The 19464-nt window shown below is 41.0% G+C and overlaps 1 protein-coding gene across 4 annotated transcripts in view; it reads left to right on the top strand.

Moving 5' to 3' along the window:
* LOC127435324 (copine-8-like) overlaps positions 1–19464 on the top strand; it is a 359118-nt gene that overhangs the window by 72553 nt on the left and 267101 nt on the right. For 3 of the 4 annotated variants that reach the window (XM_051688722.1, XM_051688724.1, XM_051688728.1), the window contains exons 3-4: positions 2154–2200; positions 2937–3040. In XM_051688722.1, coding sequence (XP_051544682.1) covers positions 2154–2200; positions 2937–3040 — 151 coding nt within the window. Of the gene's footprint in view, positions 1–2153; positions 2201–2936; positions 3041–19464 lie in introns of those variants that run through there. The other variant, XM_051688725.1, reaches the window with a different exon arrangement.

The raw sequence follows: 19464 nt of genomic DNA, 5'->3' as shown, positions 1-19464 counted from the left end.
ATCTTACTTTGGGAAGATGTGTGAATGGCTTTTGCTGCTGATGGCACTGATGAGAATTTGAGAGTATTTGAGTAGATTTGATTCCTTTTGTAGACTAATTAAACAAAACAAATTGCATGGCATGGTCTTGGAAAATGTCTCTACACAAACAATCACACACATATAGGTACATTTGCACCAGCTTCCTAATAACTCTACATGCCAGTGTATTCATGTTGTCTGATGAATGGACTGACTGAACAACTTAAACAGAATTAGCTATCGGCCTCAAAGTAGGTAAAGCTCCAGGTCATTCCCACCAATGACATGGACCAATGGCAGTAAGGTGTTTAGCAGCCGGTAAGACGTTTTCCTAAAAGTTCGCCCTGGCAAGCTGTTATGAACCACTGAAATGAACTCAAAAACACCTTCTTTTTTTTGGCCAGATTTTGTTCCAAATGTTGCCACACCCACCTTGAAAAACTCTAAAGAACTTAATTTTTTACTACATCTCTGACTTCTACCACTTGACCAATGTGACATCATTTGAAAACAATAAAAAATGGAAACCTCTTCACATATTTGTTTGTTTGATATTTGCCATTTTATTATAGCTATTATAGCACATTTTGTGTACTTCAATATTTTGCATAAGATGCAATATTGTAGTGATTGTGCCATCATTAACAACAAAGCTGCACATGGATACATTTTGGCATTTGAGGATGTAAAGACCTCACAGTAGAATCTCGCTACGATAATTTTGACACAACTTAAACTCAGCAAAAATGATATTTGACTGGTCATGTGATCTCAACATGGCAGCCACTGGGAGGAGGAGCCACAGCTGGTTAGCACAACTCTGGTTAATGCTATAAAAAGAGATACTTTTCGATTTATCGTGTTTCACTTTATCGCGACTGGTTAGGACATGGTGATAGGCTTAGACTTAGACTTAATTAAAAATATAATTTTACATAAAAAAAAAATACTTAATGCACCTTTAATGGTTTGTAGCAATTTGTCACATTAATGTACAATTTAACTGATGTGCGCTCACAGTAGGGGTGTGAAACTTTTGGTTGAAAGCTAATCGATTAGATTCATGATTCATACGTTTTCGATTTGATTCAAAATATTTTTTTTTTAAATTGAGAACTAATCTGTTCTATTTGGTTCACAATGAAATTCTATTAACGATTCGATTCTGCATTTTTTTAAATGCATTTGCAGGACTATTAAAGTACTCCCCCTAATGTGTCTTGGGCAAGAAAAAGAAAGACAAAATACTTAAGATAGTTTACTGCACCAAAAACAGCTTGAAAGAAAACACATTAAATACAAGTACATACAGGCGTCTTGGAATATAACAGAGTGCAATGTGCCGCGAAAATATTTTAGAGCCAAGCGTAACTTCAGCCTCCGTAGGCAGCATTTTCCAGTTTTCAGACACTACCAATGAGTTGCCAATGAGCCAAAACAATGCTTTGAGCGTGTTTCACTCGAGACAAAATTGCGAGCTGTCACTTGCTCATGTGATTCTCAGTGGCCATCCTGAGAAGAGATCAGACACAAGGTATTTGAAAGCTGCTCAGAAAAAGTTTCAATGAGAGTTAAGGATGGAACTGAGAGCGGGATCCCCTGAAGGACGACAGAAAAGTGGAGCACATGCCTGTGAGGGGAGAGCTATGAGGGCGTATGCCTAGAGAACAACGTTGCACGTGTCTCCATTAAAACACACTTGTAACTTATTAAATATTTATATACTTTAAAATATTGTACACTGTTTTGTCGAATCACGATTCATAGCATTTTAAATTGATTACTGACCAACACTAACGATTCTCAATTCAAATATCATATTTCAAGATTGATGCATATAGATAGGCAGGATAAGTAAATGATGGATCGAGAAAACGAGTGAATCGTTACACCCCTAACTCACAGGCATGTGTAAACTTGCTATTTTACAATGCTGTGGCTCATCCAATTTGATTTTAAAGTTGTACCTATCCGTTTTCTGCATTACACCAGTCTGGTTCTAATCTGTTCCCCTTAAAACAAAATCGCTGTCAAGATGACACAATACAGATCTAAAGTGCTCTACATCAACTGCCATTTGAGAAATCTCTGCCTTTGTGTAACACAATCTCTCTGTCTCTTCGTCTTCACAGTCTGTGTGCTGTACACCCAAGGCACCGGCAACAAAGAGTGGCGAGAGGTAAGCGCAACAATCTGGCACAGTCATGCCGACCCCTTGAAGGGCTTGGCAGACCCTTGGTCACATAAATATTCATACATGTAAATGTCGGGTTGAATTATTCTCCTAATAATAATCGTAATAATTCATGGAGCTCAGTTTTTCTGTCTCTATCGAGTCTTTTCTTTTTTCAGTTGTGCCTTCCCAGCTAATCATAGGAAATATCAGGCTTTCCAAAGCACCATTAAGGGAGTCATGCATTTATTAACTTCAATCACTAGCTGCTGAAATACGATAAGCCACCCAGGGGATGTAATAATGCTCTCAAACACTCATATCCTGGCAACTCAAGTCCAGTTTTAAAGTTGACTCATGAAATGTTAAAGGAATAGTAAACCCAGAAATAAAAATTCTGTCATCATTTACTCACCCTTATGTTGTTTTAAATCCATATGACTTTTTCTCCTCCCTGGAGCACAAAAGTAGGTGTTAACCAGAATGGGAACCTCAGGCACCATTCATTTTCATTGCATCTTTTTTCCATACAGTAAAAATTAATGGTGACTGAGGCTGTGAAGGGGGTAACATTCTTTGGCACCTTGCTCCATGGAGTTTAATGCAATTAGGAATGTTGAAGTCCTGTGAAAGGGCCTTTATCCAAGTCTTATGGAAATGTTTTGTAGGTAGTTTTATCATAAACGTGAAATAAAAGAATCAAATTTTCTTGCTTTTTACTGCTGCCATTTTACTCTTTCAGTTTGGGAGGACAGAAGTCATCGATAACACCTTGAACCCTGACTTTGTCCGCAAATTCATACTGGACTACTACTTCGAGGAAAGACAAAACCTAAGATTTGATCTGTAAGTATTAATGCATGCTCTATTGGCTTTACATAATTTTTTTTTAACAAATTCTGATTTTACAGATTTACTAATTCTACTATAATTTTTTTTTTTTTTTTTTGTGCATTTATGCTTCAGCTAATTCTGATTTTCAGTGCATTTACACTGTCAAATAATTCAGATTTTCTCCGCATTTATACTCTCAATTAATTCTTATTTTTTTAGTGTTTATGCAGTCAAATAATTATGGTTTTCTCTGCATTTACACTCTCAATTAATTCTAATATTTAATTGCGTTTACACTGTCAACTTATTCAGATTTTCACTGCATTGACACTTTCAACTAATTCTGATATTTCAGTGCATACACAATTTGTTACACAGATTTTTTTCACTGATTTCTAGTGCAGATTGAATCTTGTTGCATGCATGAAAACTAATCAGATGGCATTTTCCACATCCCATTAATACACTTTTTAAATGTGGTTCTAAATACTATACGTATTGTATCTGACATCTGGTCATCTGACCTATATCTTTACACTTGTATACGGTTCTCCTTTTATTATGGATTTTTTTTTTTATCATGGTCACTCAGATATTCGAGTAAGGTTAGTGAATGCATAGGAATTACTACTTGTGAGTCACAGAGGGAATACATTGGCTAATGCGCGATAAGAGCAAGCAATAATAATTGTAATTGTTAATTGTAGAAATGGTAAAGTCATTTTGCCTGTGCATATAAAATTATCTATTACAGTAATCCTTCCTCATAGTCATGCACCCTGTTTTATTTAGTTATGAGCTTTGTGGGAAGTTCTAAAAGAAAGGTGAATCTGTCCTACTAAACTGAATTGAGTACAGCAGAACAAATTTACGCAACACATTGAACTGAGACATGGATTTGTTTGTTTGCAAGACCCAGGGATGGCAAGGCGCACATTCAACCATGCCATGTAGATCAGTTTGACCAGAGCAGGGTTGCAAAAAGCAAATGTCTTTAAATGTCTCAAGTGAATGTAAACAGACAGGACAAAAAATCTGATATATGCATCACAATATTGGCTCTTTGCAGTTGGCCTTGTAGTGCAAATTCAGCCTATATGTGTGTGTATTTGTGTGTTAATGTACGTATATCCTATTATTTATTTTTGTGCTGGTATAAATGTGTTTGTATGTGTATATGTAGGTATTTATGTGTGTATTTTAAATGCATATGAGTCATTCTGTATCCTTTGACTGAGTGCGTGTGTGTAGGGCTGTAGGCTTTAGCATGAGTGTATATATCTGTAGGCAGAGCGTGTGTGTGTGTGTGTGTGTGTGTGTGTGTGTGTGTTGTCGCTGCAGATCGGTGTCCCCACTCGATGGCCTGTCATACCGGGTATGTAAATCTGCATCAGACATGAGGGGGGTTATAAAATCATGTGGGCAGTGCCTTCAAGACGAGAACAAAATACAAGCGCCACTGACGAGGATGACACAGCATGTCATCATGACAACAAGGGGGCCAGTGCTCCGCAAATGAAGGAAAGAGATACAGAAAGAGAAGTGATAAAGAAATGGAAAATATTGAAATAAATGCATTTTAACAGGAAAATAAATATATATAGTAAAATTTTAGCACTTTCAAAACCTGCAGTTAATCACGATTAACTATAAAAATCTTGTTGTAAGGCAGGTCCTTACCTGACATCATAGGCAACAACGTCGCCTATGGGCACAAACCCACCTTCGCTGGACCAGACAGGACTGGCAAAAAGTGCTCCTCACTGACAAGTCGCAGTTTTGTCTCACCAGGGGTGATGATCGGACTACTACACCGAGGCCTGTATTCTGGAGAGGAATCAATTTGGAGGTGAAGGGTCAGCATCATCGGACTGAGCTTGTTGTCATTGCAGGCAATCTCAACTCTGCGCATTTCAGGGAAGACATGCTCCTCCCTCATGTGGTACCCTTCCTGAAGGCTCATCCTGACATGACCCTCCAGCATGACAATGCCACCAGCCATACTGCTCATTCTGTGCATGATTTCCTGCAAGACAGGAATGTCAGTGTTCTGCCATGGCCAGCAAAGTGCCCGGATCTCTATCCCATTGAGCACGTCTGGGACCTGTTGGATCGGAGGGTGAGGGCTAGGGTCATTTCCCCCAGAAATGTCCAGGAACTTGCAAGTGCCTTGGTGGAAGAGTGGGGTAACATCTCACAGCAAGAACTGGCAAATCTGGTGCAGTCCATGAGGAGGAGATGCACTGCAGTACTTAATGCAGCTGGTGGCCACACCAGACACTGACTGTTACTTTTGATTTTGACCCCCCCTTTATTCAGGGACACATTATGCCATTTCTGTTAGTTACATGTCTGTGAAACTTGTTCAGTTTATGTCTTAGCTGTTGAATCTTTTTATGTTCATACAAATATTTACACATGTTAATTTTTTTGAAAATAAAAGCAGTCGAAAGAGAGAGGACGTTTCTTATTTTGCTGAGTTTATATATATATATATATATATATATACATACAGTTGCAATCGAAATTATTCAACCCCCCCCATGATGACCCAAAATTTTTACACTTTACATCTATATCAGTTGAGTGACACATTCAAAGTCATAGTGTGAATATATAACCTAATCATAGTGTGAATATACAACCTATCATCCCCATCCCAAAGAAACCAAAAATCACAGGATTAATGACTACAGACCTGTCACCCTGACATCTGTGGTCATGAAGTCATTTGAGAGACTGGTGTTGGCCCACCTGAAGGACATCACTGGACCCTTTCTAGATCCCCTTCAATTTGCTTATCGAGCAAACAGGTCTTTGGATGATGCAGTCAACATGGGATTGCATAATATCCTGCAACATCTGGACAGACCAGGGACATATGCAAGCATCCTTTTTGTGGACTTCAGTTCGGCTTTCAACACCATCATCCCAGCTATTCTCCAGACTAAATTACACCAACTCTCTGTTCCCACGTCTATCTGTCAGTGGATTACCAGCTTTCTGACAGACAGGCAGCAGCTTGTGAGACAGGTGAAATTCACTTCCAGCACCTGTACAATCAGCACTGGTGCCCCCCAGTGATGTGTACTCTCCCCATTACTCTTTTCCCTCTACACCAACGACTGCATCACCAAGGACCCCTCTGTCAAGCTCCTGAAGTTTGCAGACGACACCACTGTCATCGGCCTCATCCGAGATGATGATGAGTCTGCATAGAGAAGGGAGGTTAAACAGCTGGCTGTATGGTGCAGTCAAAACAACCTTGAGATGAACACGCTCAAAACGGTGGAGATGATTGTGGACTTTAGGAGGAACACCCCAACACTGTCCCCCCTCACCATCCTAAACAGCACTGTTGCAGCAGTGGAGTCATTCAGGTTCCTGGGCACTACCATCTCACAGGACCTGAAGTGGGAGACCCACATTTACTCCATTGTGAAAAAGGCCCAGCAGAGGTTGTACTTCCTTTGCCAGCTGAGGAATTTCAACCTGCCACAGGTGCTGCTGATACAGTTCTACTCAGCAGTCATTGAGTCTGTCCTCTGCACTTCAGTATCTGTCTGGTTTGGTTCAGCTACGAAATCAGATATCAGAAGACTACAATGGACAGTTCAGACTGCTGAGAGGATTATTGGTTGCCCCCTGCCCTCCCTTCAAGAACTATAAACTTCCAGAATGAGGAAAAAGGCTGGAAAAATCACTCTGGACACAGCTTAGTCTTTTTTATATTATCCAACACCTTCTTCCAAGGTCCAGTTCCGACGCTCGCCTGCCCATTGTAGGTGCATTCAATGGTGGACAGGGGTCATCAAGGGCACTCTGACCAGTCTGCATATATGCAGCCCCATACGCAGTAGGGTGTGATGCACTGTGTGTTGTGACACATTCCTTCTGTAACCATCATTAAAAAATGTTGTGACTTGTGCCACAGTAGACCCTCTGTCGGTTTGGACCAGTTGGAATAGCCTTCGTTGCCCTCGCACATCGATGAGCCTTGGGCGCCCAACACCCTGTCGCCGGTTTGTGCTGACCGGGAGCACCCCACAAGCCTTGCCGTTTCAGAGATGCTCTGACCCAGTCATCTGGCCATAACAATTTGGCCCTTGTCAAAGTCACTCAGGTCTTTACCCTTGCCCATTTCTCCTGCATCCAACATATTGACTATGAGAACTGATTTTTCGCTTACCATCTAATCTACCCAGACCTTGACATGTGGCCTTGTTAGGAGTTGATCAATGTTATTCAGTTCACCTGTGAGTGGTCATAATGTTTTGGCTCATTGGTGTGTATATATATATATATATATATATATATATATATATATATATTTACTAAAGAATACTCTATTTGGTAAACACTTCACAGGTTTGCCCTTAATAAAAATCATGGTTTTACAACAATAACCATAGTTTAACCATGTTATTTGTAGTAAGATCATAGTAACCACAAAATCAACATGATTACTGTCATGGTTACAATGTGGAAACTAAAGTATTACTGTTATTAAAAACATGGTTAATTGTATCAATTAATCGACATTTTAACTTAATACCTGCACTGTTATGCTACATGCATCAACATAAAGTGCACTTCAAACTCATCTCAACATACATTCAATATTCGGAAGCTGTACATCACTATAAAAGGAATAACCAAGTCAAGTCAAGTGGCTTTTATTGTCATTTCAGCCATATACTGCTAGTACAGTACACAGTGAAATGAAACAATGTTCCTCCGGGTTAATGGTGCTACATAAAAACAACATGAAACAACATAAAACAAACACAGAACTACATGAGAATACACAGAACTAAAAGACCTACACATTTCTACATAAAGTGCATGTGCAAACATGTGCAAACAGTACAAGACAGTACAATAATTGCTGAAACAGGACAATAGGCACAGAAAGAGACAGTGCAGCACCGACCAGTTCTAGTGTGAAAGTGTCAGATAAAACAGGTTGTGCAAAATGATATTTACATTTGGCAGACGCTTTTATCCAAAGTGACTTACAGTGCATTTATTACAGGGACAATCCCCAGAGCAACATGGAGTTAAGTGTTTTGCTCAGGGACACAATGGTGGTGGCTGTGGGGATCAAACCAGCAACTTTCTGATTACCAGTTATGTGCTTTAACCCACTACACCACCACAACTCTAGATATTACAATATAATAGAAAATGCTGTGAATGTAAACATAACATACTATGACATATTATTCAGCAGATAAGCTTATACTATATAAGGACATAGCAGTTATTGAGGTAGCAGCCAGGTAGAAGTGACAAGAAATTAGTTAAGAAATTAATTAAATTAATATTTTATGAATACAGTAGCAGCAAAAAAATTCCGGGTAGATTATTACAGAACAGAAAATTCCGGGTAGATAATACAACCTTGCTATTAAAATAGATATGAGAAGGGATGTTGTGATAATGCTGCTCGAGTATTTTAATCATATGTGGAAATCCCACATTGTCACAGTCTGTCTCCTTCATGTTCTTCAAGGACTCTTATTTTGAAGTTTTCCCCTGGACTACATCTCCCATAGTTCACTTCCCTCATCACTTCCATCTGCTCCTCATCATCCTTACCTGTATTCCATTCCCTCATTTAGTTCCTTATCTACAAATACCCTCTAGTTTTGTTCATCCATTGTCAGTCCTTGAAGTGTTACTATGTGTTTATGAATTGTTACGTTGTGTTAAGTTTTGATGTTAAGATTTATTGTTTGTTCCACTCCAGCATTTGTCATTAAAAGATTGAAAGTATATACTTCTGCATCTCCTCTCTGCCTCTCCAAGTACCCAACGTTACACACATGAACACCTCAAGCACTTTAGTTATTATTTCATGTCTGTCTGAATTAGCACTGAGTGCCTGCTTGAAAATGGAAGGGAGTGTTTGCAGTTTCGGCTCACCTGCAGCTCTTTCCCAGGGTGATGTCGGCATAATGATGAATCATGTATCAATGTATTACTATAACGGCATTTTAATGCCATTAATCAAAGCACATTATTGACCCTCGCGATAGATTGCAGCCACAGCGAGAAAACAGGAAGAACTTGCGTGCATGTTTTAAATCATATATTACCAGTATACGGTACTCGCGCTGAGCAATGTCTACAAACAGTGCCTGTTTTGTAAACATTTTTTGACCATCGCTGTTTGACGCTTTGTTTTCTTCACCAAACCTTGTGCTCTAGATGCATCATTAACTTGAGGTAAACCGTAGTGCCAATGCTTACTGAACCGTGGGTGGCAAACCGTATGGTTCGTTTTTTTTTTTTTTACAGAGAAACGTGACACCCCTAATATATATACACCAGTCAGCCACAACATTAAAACCACCTGCCTAATATTGTGTAGGTCCCCTCGTGCCACCAAAACAGCGCCAACCCGCCAATGCTATTCTGAGATGATATTTTTCTCACCACTGCCCACTGCTTAAAAAAACCAGCACATAACCCCACAGTAGTTGACAACTACAAACCAGTGTTTCTCCTACCCTTACTGTCTAAAACTCTTGAGAGGGTCGTATTCAACCAGTTGTCTGCTTTTCTCTCACAGAACAACCTACTCATCAGACATAAGTCTGACTTCTGAAAGGACACTCAACAGAGACTGCCCTCTTGTCAGTAGCTGAAACCCTGCGACTGGCGAGAGCTAACTCCAAACCATCCGTCCTCATCCTCCTTGACATGTCTCCTGTCTTCAACACTGTGAACCACAAGATCCTCCTGTCCACCCTAACTGACCTGGGCATCACAGAAACTGCGCTTGGATGGTTTGAGTAATATCTCACTGGCAGATCGTTCGAGGTCTCCTGGAGAGGAGAGGTGTCCAAGACACACTAGCTGACTACTGGGGTTCCTCAAGGATCAGTGCTTGGACGCCTCCTCTTCTCGATGTACACAACATCACTGGGACCAGTCATTAAGGCACATGGCTTTTCCTATCACTGTTATGCAGATGATATGCAGCTCTACCTCGTTCCAGCCTGATGACCCTACTGTCTCAGCTCGTATCTCTGCCTGCCTCCTCGGATATTTCGGCCTGGATGAAGGAACGACACCTTCAGCTCAACCTTGCCAAGACAGGACTCCTCGTGACTCCCAGCCAACCCATCTGTTGACCACAACCTCACTTTTCATCTTGGTTCAACTACACTAACACCAACCAGAACAGCCCGGAACCTGAGAGTGGTGGTAGATGACCAGCTTAAACACATCTGTTCTGCGAGCACTTAACCAACCCACACTAGTTGCACTTAATGTACAAAAAAAAAAAAAAAAAAATTCCTTGTCTGTCTCTTTCTTCTGTGCTAGCATCTTTACTACTCCAGCCACTGTGAGAACTTGGCAGTCCTATACTGCAGATGTTGTTAAACTTTGTATGACAAATTGCTTGCTATGTGTCTCATTTGTAAGTCGCTTTGGATAAAAGTATCTGCTAATGACTAAATGTAAACGTCACCACAATTGTACAGAGCGGTTATCTGAGTTACCGTAGACTTTGTCAGTTTGAACCAGTCTGAACATTCTCTGTTGACATCTCTTATCAACAAGGCATTCTTGGAAAGTGAGGCAAAGGGACCCAAAAGCAGAGGAATAGTTCAAAGGATTTATTTACAATAAATGATAATGTTAACTGTGCTGGCAAAGACTGGAGCTCCTGGTACCTGAATGAGTGTGTGCCATAATCGCACAATGGGCAGATCTGTGAAGAGTGTGTTTGTAGACGAGTGTGTGCATTGTGGAAGTCAGGAGCAGATCCGTAGGAATCCTCCGTAGAAGCATAGTGAGGTGCAGAGGATAACGGCCAGCAGATTTGAAGGTAAACACATTCCTGACATGCAGGCAGAGATGAGGAATCCTCTGTTGAAGATTTGTGAGCACAGAGATCAAGTGTACAGCATGCTGGAAGGTAACCACACTCCCGACACGTGGGCAGATACGGCAATAGATGCACAAGACAGGACCAACTAGGCAGAGAGAGTGAGGTAAGTTACTTCACATCAAACAATAATCTAGCAAATGTACTGAGAACATGAAGGGTTTAAGTAGGGAGTGAATTAGAGGAGAACCAGGTGTTGCTAGCATGCTCATTAGTGGCATGATCAGTGTTCCCCTGGGAACAATCAGTTTTCACATGGAAACACTGATCATGCATGCCGGCTTCACCTGCAAAACATGAGGGAGAAAATGTAACAAAACACAGAATAAACTGACAAACTCACCGGAGTTGTGACAGGCGTTTCCATCCACATAACTGCCGCTCACTGGATGTTTTTTGTTTTTGGCACCATTTGGAGTAAATTCTATAGACTGTTGTGCGTGAAAATCTCAGGAGATCAGCAGTTACAGAAATACTAAAACCAGCCCGTCTGGCACCAACAATTCAGTTTATGTTCACATCAACCATCAGAATGGGGAAAAAATGTGATATTAGTTATTTGGACAACTGCATGATTGTTGGTGCCAGATGGGCTGGTTTGAGTATTTCTGTAACTGCTGATCTCCTGGGATTTTCACGCACAACAGTTTATAGAATTTACTCCGAATGGTGCCAAAAACAAAAATCATCCAGTGAGCGGCATTTATATGGACATAAATGCCTTGTTGATGAGAAAGGTCAAGAGAGAATGGCCAAACTGTTTCGAACTGACAAAGTCTATGGTAACTCAGATTACCGCTCAGTACAATTGTGGTGAGAAAAATAGCATCTCAATGCTATTCTGAGACGCGGTTTGGCACTGTTTTGGCGGTATGAGGGGGACCTACACAATATTAGGCAGGTGGTTTTAATGTTGTGGCTGATCGGTGTGTGTGTGTATATATATATATATATATATATATATATATATATATATATATACATACACAGTTGAAGTCAGAAGTTTACATACACTTAGGTTGAAGTCATTAAATCTAATTTTTAAAGCACTCCACAGATTTCACATTAGCAAACTATAGTTTTGGCAAGTCGTTTAGTTTGTGCATGACACAAGTAATTTTTCCAATAATTGTTTACAGACAGATTGTCTCACTTTTAATTGACTACACTGGCAGCCTAAAGTTTGGAATAATGTACAGATTTTGCTCTCATAGAAAGAAATTGGTACTTTTATTTACCAAAGTGGCATTTAACTGATCACAATGTATAGTCTAGACATTAATAATGTGAAAATTACTATTACAATTTGAAAAAAATGTTCAGAACTTCTTAAACTACTTCAAAGAGTTCTCATCAAAAAATCCTCCATATGCAGCAATGACAGCTTTGCAGTTCCTTGGCATTCCAGCTGTCTGTTTGTCCAGATACTCAGGTGACATTTCACCCCACGCTTCCTGTAGCGCTTGCCATAGGTGTGGCTGCCTTGTCGGGCACTTCTCATGCACCTTACAGTCTTGCTGATCCCACAAAAGCTCAGTGGGGTTAAGATCCATAACACTCTTTTCCAATGATCTGTTGTCCAATGCCTGTGTTTCTCTGCCCACTCTAACCTTTTCTTTTTGTTTTTCTGTATCAAAAGTGGCTTTTTCTTTGCAATTCTTCCCATAAGGCCTGCACCCCTGAGTCTTCTCTTTACTGTTGTACATGAAACTGGTGTTGAGTGGGTAGAAGTCAATGAAGCTGTCAGCTGAGGACATGTGAGGCATCTATTTCTCAAACTAGAGACTCTGATAGCACTGCGGATGGCTGCCTCGGTGTGGAGTGCTTCTATTGTTTTGTTGTTTTTGTTTGTTTGTCCTGTGTTTAGTAATATTTTTTTCAGTCAGTTTTACCAGAGACGAACTGCTGAACATTCGACAGCATACACCAGTCAATCTTTTCCCGGATTTTGAATATTCGGACGTTTTGTTTGACATTCTAGTCGGAGGCGCGGCTGTGTTGTTTAAACGCGCTAGGAGACGCAGGCGAGGGAGACGAGCAGGTGCGCTGGTCAGGCTCCGTTGGCGTGGCTTTCGAACAGCGCTGCCGAGCATTCATCTAGCAAATCTCCGCTCTCTCCCTAACAAAACTGATGAACTACATCTCCTCACCCACACAAACAAGGACTTTTTAAACTCTGCTGCCTTGTGCTTCACAGAAACCTGGCTGAGTGAAGCCATTCCGGACAGCACGTTACATCTGCTGGGCTTTCAGCTGTTCAGAGCGGATCGCATCACGGAGTTAACGGGGAAAACGAGAGGCGGTGGAACATGCTTTTACATCAATGAAAGTTGGTGTACATATGTAACAACGTTAAAGAGGATGTGCTGTCCTAATATGGAAGTGCTCTTTATTAACTGTAAGCCTTTCTACTCGCCGAGGGAGTTTTCCTCGTTTATTCTGGTGAGTGTGTATATCGCGCCAAACGCATGTTTGAACACAGCGCTGAAACAGCTGGCTGATCAAATCACAGACACAGAACAACAATACCCGGACTCAGTTATTATTATTCTTGGGGATTTTAACAAAGCAAACCTCACAAGTGAACTGCCCAAATACAAACAGCACATTACATGCCCAACCAGAGACAGAACTATACTGGATCACTGCTACACAACAATAAAGGATGCATATCGCTCTGTTCCTAGAGCAGCTTTGGGACTATCTGATCACTGTCTGGTTCATCTTCTTCCAACCTACAGACCTACCTAAAATCTGCTAAACCTGTATTAAGGACTGTAAAGAGATGGACCAATGAAGCAGAGCTGGAACTACAAGCCTGCTTTGACTGCACTGATTGGAGTGTTTTTGAGGCTGCAGACACCAATCTGGACGAGCTCACAGATACTGTTACATCATATATCAGTTTTTGTGAGGATATGTGCATTCCTACTAGGATTTATTTAACATTTAACAACAACAAACCATGGTTTACAGCAGAACTCAGGCAGCTTTGTCAGGCCAAAGAGGATGCTTACAGAGTTGGGGATAAAGTCTTGTAAAATCAGGCAGGGAACACACTGAATAAGGGAATCAGAGTGGCTAAAAGAAGATATTCTGAGAAGCTGAAAACCAAGTTTTCAGCTAACGACCCTGCATCAGTGTAGAGTGGCATGAAACAACTTACGAATTACAGGACTCCTGCCCCCAACCCTGTGGTGTACCAACAACTGGCTGACGACCTGAATGTGTTCTACTGTAGATTTGAAAGGCCCAATCTCACACCCCACACCCACTCTGACCTTCACTTCACAAAAACACCAACACCTCCTGCAACCCCCCTTCTCCCCCCTCCTGCTACTCAGGCACAGGGCCTAGATGGTGTTTCACCTGCATGTCTTAGATCCTGTGCTAACCAGCTGGCCCCCATCTTCACACAGATCCCATGCTGCTTCAAACGTTCCACTATCATCCCCATCCCAAAGAAACCAAAAATCACAGGACTTAATGACTACAGACCTGTCGCCCTGACGTCTGTGGTCATGAAATCATTTGAGAGACTGGTGTTGGCCCACCTGAAGAACATCACTGGACCCTTTCTAGATCCCCTTCAATTTGCTTATCGAGCAAACAGGTCTGTGGATGATGCAGTCAACATGGGATTGCATCATATCCTGCAACATCTGGACAGACCAGGGACATATGCAAGGATCCTTTTTGTGGACTTCAACACCATCATCCCAGCTATACTCCAGAATAAATTACACCAACTCTCTGTTCCCTTGTGTATCTCTCAGTGGATTACCAGCTTTCTGACGGATAGACAGCAGCTTGTGAGACAGGGGAAACTCACTTCCAGCACCTGTACAATCAGCACTGGTGCCCCCGAGGGATGTGTGCTCTCCCCACTACTCTTCTCCCTCTACACCAATGACTGCATAGCCAAGGACCCCTCTGTCAAGCTCCTGAAGTTTGCAGATGACACCGCTGTCATCAGCCTCATCCGAGATAACGATGAGTCTGCATACAGAAGGGAGGTTAAACAGCTGGCTGTCTGGTGCAGTCAAAACAACCTTGAGCTGAACACACTCAAAACAGTGGAGATGATTGTGGACTTTAGGAGGAACACCCCAACACTGACCCCCATCACCATTCTGAACAGCACTGTGGCAGCAGTGGAGTCATTCAGGTTCCTGGGCACTACCATCTCACAGGACCTGAAGTGGGAGACACACATTGACTCCATTGTGAAAAAGGCCCAGCAGAGGTTGTACTTCCTTTGCCAGCTGAGGAAATTCAACCTGCCACAGGTGCTGCTGATACAGTTCTACTCAGCAGTCATTGAGTCTGTCCTCTGCACTTCAATAACTGTCTGGTTTGGTTCAGCTATGAAATCAGACATCAGAAGACTACAAAGGACAGTTCGGACTGCTGAGAGGATTATTGTTTGCCCCCTTCCCCCCCTTCAAGAACTATACACTTCCAGAGTGAGGAAAAAGGTTGGAAAAATCACTCTGTACCCCACTCACCCTGCCCACTACCTTTTTGAACTGTTGCCTTCTGGCCAACGCTTCAGAGCTCTGAGCACCAGAACCGTCAGGCACAGGAACAGTTTTTTCCCTCAGGCTGTCCATCTCATGAACAGTTAAATTGCCCCATTGAGCAATAACTATGTGCAATACACAATTTAGTCTTTCTTATATTTATCCAACACATCCAACCTCTTCTGCCATTTCATTCCTCTGAGAAAAAAAAACAAAAAAACATTTGCACTGTACTAGATTGTATTAGATTTGCACTACCCATGTGTATGTGTGCATGTATGTATGTATGTATGTATGTGTGTGTCTGTACGTATGTGTATAATTATTTTTTATTTTATATTATTATCTATGTCTTGCGGCTATTTTTGTATTGTTTTGTATGGTTGTACACTGGAAGCTCCTGTCACCAAGACAAATTCCTTGTATGTGTAAGCATACTTGGCAATAAAGCTCATTCTGATTCTGATTCTGATGTACTTATCCTCTTGTTTAGTTGCACATCTGGCCTTCCACATCTCTTTCTGTCCTTGTTAGAGCCAGTTGTCCTTTGTCTTTAAAGACTGTACATCTTTTTATGGAATCTTTTTGGCAATTTCAAGCATTGTATAACCTTCATTCCTCAAAACAATGATTGACTGATGCGTTTCTAGGAAAAGCTGTTTCTTTTTTATATTTTTGACCTAATATTGACCTTAAGACATGCCAGTCTATTGCATACTGTGGCAACTCAAAAACAAACACAAAGACAATGTTAAACTTCATTTAACGAACCAAATAGCTTTCAGCTGTGTTTGATATAATGGCAAGTGATTTTCTAGTACCAAATTAGAAATTTAGCATGATTACTCAAGGATAAAGTGTTGGTGTGATGGCTGCTGGAAATGGGGCCTGTCTAGATTTGATCAAAAATGTCTTTTTTCAAATAGTGATGGTGCTGTTTTTTTACATCAGTAATGTCCTGACTATACTTTGTTATCAGTTGAATGCCACTTTGGTGGTAAAGTACCAATTTCCATCTGAAACTGCAAAATCTGTACATTATTCCAAACTTTTGGCCACCAGTGTATATCACAATTCCAGTGGGTCAGAAGTTTACAAACACTAAGTTAACTGTGCCTTTAAGCAGCTTGGAAAATTTTCTGGAATTATGTCATGTCTTTAGACAATTAGCCAATTAGCTTCTGTTAGGAGGTGTACTGAATTGGAGGTGTACCAGTGGATGTATTTTAAGACCTACCTTCAACCTCAGTGCCTCTTTGCTTGACATCATGGGGAAATCAAAAGAAATCAGCCAAGACCTCAGAAAAAAATTGTGGATCTCCACAAGTCTGGTTCATCCTTGAAAGAAATTTCTAAATGCCTGAAGGTACCACGTTCATCTGTACCAACAATAGTACGCAAGTATAAACACCATGGGACCACGCAGCCATCATACCGCTTTGGAAGAGACCAAAGAGATATCTCCAAGAGATGAACGTAGATTGTTGCGAAAAGTACAAATCAATCCCAGAACAACAGCAAAGAACCTTGTGAAGATGCTGGAGGAAACAGGTAGACAAGTATCTATATCCACAGTAAAACGAGTCGTATATCGACATAACCTGAAAGGCTGCTCAGCAAGGAAGATGCCACTTCTCCTAAACTGCCATAAAAAAGACAGACTACAGTTTGCAAGTGCACATGGGGACAGAGATTTTACTTTCTGGAGAAATGTCCTCTGGTCTAATGAAACAAATATTTGACTGTTTGGCCATAATGACCATTGCAAGCCGAAGAACACCATCCCAACCGTGAAGCATGGGGATGACAGCATCATGTTGTGGGGGTGCTTTGCTGCAGGAGGGACTGGTGCACTTCACAAAATAGATGTCATCATGAGGAAGGAAAATCAAGCTAAAGCTCGGTCGCAAATGGGTCTTCCAAATGGACAACGACCCCAAGCATACCTCCAGAGTTGTGGCAAAATGGCTTCAGGACAACAAAGTCAAGTTATTGGAGTGGCCATCACAAAGCCCCTGGCCTCAGTCCGATAGAAAATTTGTGGGCAGAATTGAAAAAATGTGTGCGAGCAATTAGACCTACAAACCTGACTCAGTTACACCACTTCTGTCAGTAAGGAATGGGCCAAAATTCCAGCAACTTATTGTGAGAAGCTTGTGGAAGGCTACCCAAAATGTTTGACCCAAGTTAAACAATTTAAAGGCAATGCTACCAAATACTAACAAAGTGTATGTAAACTTCTGACCCACTGGGAATGTGATGAAAGAAATAAAAGCTGAAATAAATTATTCTCTCTACTATTATTCTAACATTTCACATTCTTTTTTTTTTCTTTTTTTTGGGGAATTAACATTTGTTATTGATTTAAAAAAAAAAAAAAAAACAGAGAAAAACACAACACATACACACCGAATCAACATTTAACCCCCACTAATATCCCTCCCCAATCACCAACCCCACCCTAACCCCCAATGAACACCCCTGTGGTCACATAAAATAATACTCAAACAGAAACAAAAACAAACACAAATAAATAAATAAATAATAAATACATTTATAATAAGCATACATAATTAAATTAGACCTCTCTCTCCCCATCCCTTCCCCCGAGAGTCCCCCAAAACTGTTAAATAATTACCCCATTTTCTGAAAAACAAGTCTCCTAACCCCAGCCTTCTACTTGCCACCTCCTCGAAAGCTGCCACCCTCCCCATCTCCGCACACCACTCCGGAAATGATGGCACCACATCCGAATTCCATCCCCTTAAAATAATTTGTCTGTCAATCATAATACTGGTCAGAACCCAATTTTTTATATGTTTGTCCCCTGTATTTATGACCGCCCCATTGCCCAAAATACAATGTCTGGGGCAAAGTCATATTTGAGTGCCCAAAACATCACACAAACAACTCTGAACCTTCAACCAAATATCTTGTATCTTAACATACCCTCAAAAGACATGGGTTGTGTCTCCAACTTCTGATTGGCATCGCCAGCAGGTGGGTGTTTCTTTAAGACCAAGCCTATACAATCTAGAGGGGGTCCAATAAAATCTATATAAAATCTTGAATTGTATAAGGTGAACCCTTGCATCTCTAGATGCAGACTTGACATTTTTTAGAATCCTAGCCCACACTCCCTCCTCCAATAACAAATGTAAATCTTTCTCTCATAATCTCTTGAGAGAAGCTGAAGCTCCGTCCCACAGACTCTGAAGTAGCATGGAGTAATACATTGATGCCTCGTGACCTTTTCCAAAAGCAGTAATCACATTTCCCAGAGTATCTACCACTTTAGGGGTGTGTGTGCTACTCCCAAAAACAATACAGAGCAGGTGGTGCAGCTGTAAATACCTATAAAACTGAGATCTGGGAATCCCAAAATGCTGAACCAAATTCTCAAAAGATCCCAACATTCCACTCTCATACAGGTCGCTGAATGTAGTAAACCCCCTCACAATCCACTCTGACCAGCAGAAAGGGGACTTATTAATACATAATGCAATACAAATGTCCGAATTAAACACTCTGGAAACTTTTGCACCGAGTGCAAATGCGAGATAACAGGGTGTAACATAACTTCTCCGATTAGTTTGATAGAAAGGCTTTGCAATGGCAAAATAGGGGCAAGAACTTCCTGTTCAATATAAAACCAGGGAGGGGCTCTTTCAGGTGGAAGCGACCAATGGGCCAAATGTCTGAGACCGAATGCATAAAATAAAACAAATTCTTGGGTAGGCCTAGCCCACCATTGTCATCGGCCTATGTAAGTTATTGAAATGTAATCTGGGACGCTTACCATTCCAAATGAAGGACTTCGCTATGCTATCAAATTGCTTGAAATATGAGAGGGGGACATCTACAGGGAGAGATTGTAGCAGGTAGATCAATTTTGGAATACAAGTCATTTTAATAACATTAACCTTCCCAATCATAGATAAATGTAATGAAGCCCACCTGCCCATATCGCTCGAAAACCTTTTTATTAAGGGGTTAAAATTAACTCTAAC

Source organism: Myxocyprinus asiaticus, chromosome 45, assembly GCF_019703515.2.
Source record: "Myxocyprinus asiaticus isolate MX2 ecotype Aquarium Trade chromosome 45, UBuf_Myxa_2, whole genome shotgun sequence".
In the NCBI taxonomy this organism is placed as follows: domain Eukaryota; kingdom Metazoa; phylum Chordata; class Actinopteri; order Cypriniformes; family Catostomidae; genus Myxocyprinus; species Myxocyprinus asiaticus.
This window is presented reverse-complemented; position numbering and strand designations above follow the sequence as displayed.